Genomic DNA, 7261 nt, shown 5'->3' with positions numbered 1-7261 from the left:
TCCGACTGCACTGAGTTTGGCGGAGGTCAATACATATGTTAATGGATTATTGTCCGTTCTTACTATGAACTTTGCTCCATACACGTAATCGTGAAACTTGTCCACTATAGCCCATTTTAATGCCAGAAATTCCAATTGATGGACTGGATAGTTGCGTTCTGAGTCTTTAAGCTACGACTGGCAAAAGCTACTGGCCTGAGGCCCTCAGAATATTCCTGGTTCAGGACAGCGCCTAAACCATCCATACTGGCGTCCACATGTAAGATGTACTGTTTTGTGGGGTCAGCGAAAGCTAGCACTGGGGCATGGATCAAACAGTCACGAATACGCTCAAAAGCGTCCTGGCAGGTCTTAGTCCACCGTTCTCCGAACGGCTCTGATGGCTTGAAATAGACTTTGCTTGGGTCAACACTTTTTTTAGTCTTGGGGTCTTTCCAAGTGGGGGCGTAACCCTTGGTAAGCTCGGAGAGGGGACGGACAATGGCAGAGTAGTTTGCAATGAACCTCCGATAATAACTGCAAAATCCGAGGAAGGACTTCAGCGGTTTCAGGTGAGTGGGCTCTTTCCAATGCTTTACTACCTCCACTTTGTCTGGATCCGTAGCTATTCCGTTAGCAGAAACAATGTGACCCACATACTTGACCTCGGGCTGACAGAATTGGCATTTGTCAATAGAAACTTTCAATCCGACCTCCTCTAGTCTGTCCAACACTTTGAGAAGACGTTGCTCGTGCTCCTCAAGTGTCTTGCCGAAAATGATGATATCATCCAAGTACACGAGAGCTTCCAGAAGATGCATATCGCCTACAGCCTTTTCCATTAAGCGCTGAAATGTTGCTGGCGCTCCGGTGATTCCTTGTGGCATGCGCTCAAATTGATAGAACCCTAGAGGGCAAATGAACGCTGTCTTCTCTTTGTCCTCCGGAGCCATCTCTATCTGGTAGTAACCACTGCGCAAATCCAGAACTGAGAACCATTGGCTGCCTGATAGAGAATCCAAGGCGTCGTCAATGCGTGGCATTGTGTACTGGTCTGGCGTGGTGCGGTTGTTCAGTGTTCTGTAATCAATACATATTCTTATCTTCCCATTCTTTTTGCGGACTACAACGATTGGTGAGGCGTACGGGCTACGGGACTCAGTGATAATGCCAGTGGCCAGTAGTTGTTGTATGTGTCGCCGCACGCCGCCTATGTCGGCAGGGGCTAGTCTCCTTGACCTCTCCCTGAAGGGTCTGGGGTCATGCAGGCGTATGTGGTGTTCAACACCCTTGGCGCGACCAACATCCCACTCATGCAGTGAGAAAACATTCCGCCTCTCAGCCAACTTCTGCTGAAACCGACTTTTCCAATCTTCGGAATGGGAGAGTCCCGAAATTGAAGAGACTTGGGTCTAGGGTTTCAGCTGGGGGTCAGAAACCCGAACTGGGGTAACTGTATCCACAGCATACATCTCAGCAACGATGGTCCCAACTGGGATAGAAGTTGTCCTTTTAGACTCATTCTGAATGAGGACAGTGAAACTGTTATTGTCTATGTTGGCGTCTGAGAGCACACCAGGCTGTACCAGCAGACCGGCGGGGAGCAACTGTTCAGTGGGTGCATCAATCAGTACAAGATCTTTGGACGGGGCACTCTGTCTTTCCACTTTGCACTTTGCATAGTACTTTACACCTGGAGCAATGGAGAGTAAACCGGGTCCTTTCCACTTTATCTGTCCCAAGACTTCATCTTTTGCTAACTGCTCTTGTGCTTTGACAGGGGCGTAAACAGACTGAATCCTCATTGAGTGCAACGTGTTCTCGTCACCTTTTGTCTTCACCAGCTCCCACAAGCGACGAAACAGAGATGTATTGGTGCCAACTAATACAGGGATTTGTTGCTGGTTTCTTGGCTCTGGGCAGATTAAAGCAAGCACTTCTACTCGTCCCGATACACCAGTGATCTCTTCAGTGAACTCCATCTCAACCACAACATATCCTTTGTAAGGAAACTCGGTGTCTGAAAGGCCCCAGAGTCCAAGGCCAGAGAGGGGTTTTATCGGAACATCAGATAAGTGTTTGTTATACCAGCTTTCAAAAATAATAGTCACGTTAGACCCACTGTCGATGAGAGCATCACAGACCACATCATTAACTTGGATGGTGTGAATAAATGATGGACCCACGAGACCTTCAGGTAAGTCAGTGTTAGGTTCTGAGACTTCAACCTTATTGGTTCTAGCTACATGCTGCTCTTCAGCTGCAGGATTTGGGTTCTCTTGGTTTGGTAACGGGGAAACTCGCACCAAGCGTATGAGCTTTCTAATAACTTTCTGGAGATTCTCAGGGGCAGTACATCTGGTGGCTATGTGGCCATTTTCCCCACACCGATAACAGAAAAACTCATCCTTGTCTTGTCGGGGAGGAAAAACTTTGGAATGAGCGGGCTTGTGAACGGGAGCTGCTTTGTATCGGTGAGGCTGGGGTGTGGGTTCTCGTGGGGGGTCTGATGTGTATTTCACTGCCATTACACTCATTTTATTTTCTAGGGCTTTCACTTGTTTCCTTAGCGATTGTAATTCACTCTGTGACTCATTTTTTCTGTTTTTGTTTCTCTTTCAGACCTGTAAAGGATTCATCAGAGGTTGGCTGAGGTGGTAGGTTGCTGCTCTGCTCTAGCTGTGCTCTCAATTCTCGAATCTGAGCTTGCAGTTCACTCCTAGAGACTGATTCAGGTTCTTTCTCCTTTTCAGCTTGGACAATGCGTACACGCTGAGGACGCATGTGTGACACATGGCTTTGTCTGGCTGACTGGCGAACCTCCTCTTCTATCACTTCTCTTAACAGGTTCAAGAATGTAGGGGGATTACTACTCCGCTCCCTAATTTTCAACTGAAGCAACATGAGTTCAGAGGTAGACCCTCTAAGAAGCTGCTCTAAACGAGCGCTATTGGCAGCGCTAACAGGTAAACCACCTCCCTGTACTACTTTGACAAGGGATTTTTCTACTCTTCGTAGGAACTCAGACAGACGCTCACCAGGCTGTTGGTGGAGGGCTCTAAACGACAAGTATAGTTCTTCTGGGGACTCTACTGTACCAAAAATGCTCTCTATAGCCTTTATGTACTCACGTGGGCTAGCATCAGGTTGAGTCAGGCGCACAGCTTGAATGATTTCAAAGGCGGGCCCTTTAATACTTTCCAGTATCCGACGTCGTTTTTCTTTGTCGGAGCACTCACCTTCCTCTACTAAGAGTGTTGCTTGTTCCAGCCAGTTATCTAAGGTCTCTTCTCCGGTTGGGGTGGGACTGACCCCGGAGAATGTCCGCAGACGTCTGTATGGGTGACTGTCATGTTGTTTGTTTGTTCTGCTCATAACATCACCGACCGCACGGATGATGTCTTCAGGGTTGCTGTTACCCTCTTTGGTGGGGGACATAGACCTTGTATGTCCTCTAAGGTCCTCCCTTCGCTCTGCAAAAAGGTAAGTAGCTTCTCTTCAAAGTTATCAAACTGAGGCTCTGTGTAATAAACAGTTTTCCAACCACTTCCTTCACTTATAGGCATTATCTCAGGTGGGATTTTAGAGGGGTCAATCTCTTCACGACACTCACATAGCACCATCACTGATTGTTGTTGAGGGTGAAACATTTTGCCTCTCACTTTAACTTTTCCCAATGCTTTGATGGTCCCTGCTGTTTCTTCAATATCTTCTCTTGAAACACCTTCTGGCACTCCTTGTAAAAGGAGGGCATGCTTTAAATCTAATGATTCTCCTTTGCACCAGTTAATTAGCTCACGTTGTGATGAACTACTTGTTTGGCTTTCCATTGCTGTACTTTACTTAAATTGCTTTTAGTTACTGTTAGCACGTTACTTTTATACTAATGCTCAAAAGTTGTGGGGTCTAGTTGCTTGTACTCTGTCTATAAATCGTAGTTTATGTTAAATACATCCCAGCGGTGCCTCCATTTATGTAACCCAGGTCCCATGTAATTAGAAAATAAAGCTGGAGTGGTTAATACAATGAGACTGGGCCTGGGCTCGTTGTATTGGAAATACAACTTGCTTTGAATGCTACTTAATAAACGTATTTGTAATACTCTTTGTTGTTCTTATAATGACCACCACAACTGTATTTTAGATACAAAAATATTCAAAAGTATTTATTTACAACATGAAAAATAAAATAAATGTATCTTAGAATAAAATAAAACAAATCACAGGGGTATGAAAAAAAAATTGAAAATAAAGCTTACAAGCAAATAAAGCTTCACTTTCCCAAAAGAAAACCTTTCTGTGGTTATATTGCAATTAAATAATTATTTAATCCCTCTGAAAATGTCCACACTCGTTGCAGGCCTGTTCAATGACACTTTGTGTGCGGTGGGGCCTAAAAACTGGAATGGCCGCTTCACTCAGAACTGAGCATAAACAAAAAGCACGTGCATGTGGATGTTAGTACTCACGAATCCAGGTTAAGTCAGTACGGCAAAGACAATGGTAATGGCGATGGTAATGGCAAAGGAAGAAACAGCACCAAAAGTCACAGGACGGCAACAGGGCACGCAGAACAGCAGGGCAGAAACAGCAGGGCACTCAGTTGGAAACCCGTCTCTCTCTCACCAACGTCCGTCTCCTTAGAGCATATTATCTGAATTGAGCCACATTATCAAACACTATCTCTTATTGATTTAGCGTTAGCGTTAGCTTTGCTTTAACTTCAGAGATATCACAATGCTAAAACTACAACATATGAGCACATTGGCACAGAATGCTACCGCTAGCTAGCATGTCGCTAACCACGTTATACATCCAGTCTCTTAACTATAACAGTTCGATATAGCACAAAATTACAGGCATACACAATCATATTCACCTCTTGCAGGTCACACCAAAGTTTTGTCAGGACCACAAGTAGTCGACCTTCATAACAAAACATTAATGCTTCCCACACCACGATGCCTCCGTCATTAACTCTCTATCATTATTAGCGTCTCTTTTCTCTCCTCCTGCGTGCTCACTAACCCTCACACAAACCTGTCCCACTAGTCCCGCCCCTTACACGGTGATGTTACTCTGATTGGCTCCAGTATTAACACAACCAAAAACAAAACAGAAATTAAATGATTGAACAGGTAACAGGTTAGGTTACCCAGATAAACACAGCTTCTTCTCTACTTTTCTCGCAGATGAAACTTAAAGACTTTTATATGAATTTATCTTTAACTATAAATATTCTTATTTATTAAACTCTACATATTATATTTATACTTTTAACCAGCACAGCTTTTAACTTTAACTAGCATGAACTCTATTTAAGAACTTTTCTTTTCTTTTATTTATTTTGTGTTACACTGTTAATGATCTTTTATACTCTGTAACTTATAAGAATTTTGTACAGGGCTACACTTACAGACACATTGATCTGGAAAAGAAAAAAAAGAAAAAAACACAGACGGGCTGAATGAAAATGCAAGCTTATTTTCTGAAAGGAGGTGGCGCTTATGGAACCGCAGAAATACAAAGGAAGTCGAACAGTATTTACATGTTTTCATTTACACATTTGTTTGCACATATATATTTTTTGCATTTTAATGTGGACTAAAACAAGCCAATCTAGAAAATAAATTATTGTTATGAACAATAATAATTAATATTATAATAATTTAAATAATGCTAATTTTCATAACCCATTGGCAGGTGTTTTTGCTTTATTAAAGCATTAATCTTAAATTTTGATATATTTATCTGAAAGTAATGGTCATTTATAATTAAAAAAAAAAAGCATATAATATAGGCTTATCTTCATATTTATGTAATGAAAGATAAATAAGACATTTTTTTTTTTTTTTTAACTTTACAATATGCTGTCATTGTAGGAAATGCACATTGGAGGATGGGAGGTAGTGGGGCCCCTTTTGAAAATCTGCTTAGGGCCCCCAAAATGCTAGGATCGGCTCTGGGAGTATGTGTGAGCCTGTCTTACCATGGTCGAGTAAATGCCAGAACAATAAGGGCAAAATAAATAGAAGCTTCATTTTCAGCAGGTTTGCTAAAAAATAAATAAGAGTGCTATGGTGTTTATCTTCAGTAAACGTGAAGCCATTGTGTCATGAGTGAAAAGTGAAATTGTAATTAGGCTCCATACGCACTGCAGCGCGATGACATAGACTCATTGTAGGCTACTATTTAATGTGTGATTATAGCCTATATGTGATGGTATTGTTATTGGTACCACTAGACGTATGTAATGTGAGAGGGCACAAAGGAGAGTAAAGGAGGGAAGGCTGTGAAATGATGTAGCTACAAATGTCGGCAGTATTTCATGAGAAACAGCCTCTTTATTTGAGAAACACAACACACCTGTCGCCACGTTCTTTAATCTGCATTAGTGCTGATTGTAAAGTGCTGTTAAAATGCTGTTTGTTTGATGGTGTTAGTGCATAAATTGAACGCTTGGGAGAATACTTCTGAATGTTGTAGTTTACTGTATATTGATTGATTGATTGTGGCTTCTAATGTCTCTTAAATTAATAAATATATAGTATAACTTGGTGTTTTGGTTATTTTCAGTGTATAGTGGTGTGTTTAGCTGTCAATCTGGGATGCATTTCCCAAAACCATCGTTAGCCAACTATGGATGCAAGTTCTGTTGAACTCTATTGGTAACGATGGAACTTGCGACCGTAGTTGCTTTTGGGAAAGAATCCAGTTTGACCTCTGATCAATAACTCTTCTCTGACTGTTTTAAGGTTTGCTGGATTGATTCAGTCCTCCATTTCACTATAAAGCTGTTTTATCTAGAGTGGAAGTCAAGACGGTGAGTTCATAACACAACAACAGAACACACATCAAACAAATGGTTTGTTTAAAACCCTATGCAAATAGTACTAACCATAAACAAATTTAAAGTTGTGGGCCAGCAGTGTCAACCTGAAGCTTTCACCTGCACACCCACTAAAGCTAAGCAGGGTTTAGTCTGGTCAGTACCTGGATGAGAGACCTCCTGGTTTGCTGCTGGAACAGTTGTTAGTGAGGCCAGCAGGAGGAGCTCATCCTGTGCTCTGAGTGGGGAGGATTCACACGGACAGTTCTGCTGTGTTTTCAGCACCTAGTGTTATTAGATATGCTGGACAGCTATTGAAGAAAATGTCTCACATGTCTGTTTTGTTCTGTTTGTGCTGGTGGAATCTGATTGGTAAGTTATACATTTATTTTCTTTAATTATGTGGTTTAATTTTTCCCATTTCAGAGTAATAAAGTAGCTGCTACACTAACAA

General features: G+C 42.1%; 1 protein-coding gene across 1 annotated transcript; it reads right to left on the bottom strand.

The window, feature by feature from the left end:
• Positions 1 to 2181: 2181 nt before the first annotated feature.
• On the bottom strand, positions 2182 to 5180 carry LOC131529856 (paraneoplastic antigen Ma1 homolog). The gene has a single exon (XM_058759801.1). The coding sequence runs from the start codon at positions 3415 to 3417 to the stop codon at positions 2572 to 2574; it is 846 nt and encodes a 281-aa protein (XP_058615784.1). The 5' UTR covers positions 3418 to 5180; the 3' UTR covers positions 2182 to 2571.
• Between the last annotated feature and the right edge of the window lie 2081 nt (positions 5181 to 7261).

The sequence above is a fragment of the Onychostoma macrolepis genome, chromosome 22, assembly GCF_012432095.1.
Source record: "Onychostoma macrolepis isolate SWU-2019 chromosome 22, ASM1243209v1, whole genome shotgun sequence".
Classification (NCBI taxonomy): domain Eukaryota; kingdom Metazoa; phylum Chordata; class Actinopteri; order Cypriniformes; family Cyprinidae; genus Onychostoma; species Onychostoma macrolepis.
The sequence above is the reverse complement of the archived record's forward strand: the minus strand, read 5'-3'. Positions and strand labels throughout refer to the sequence as shown.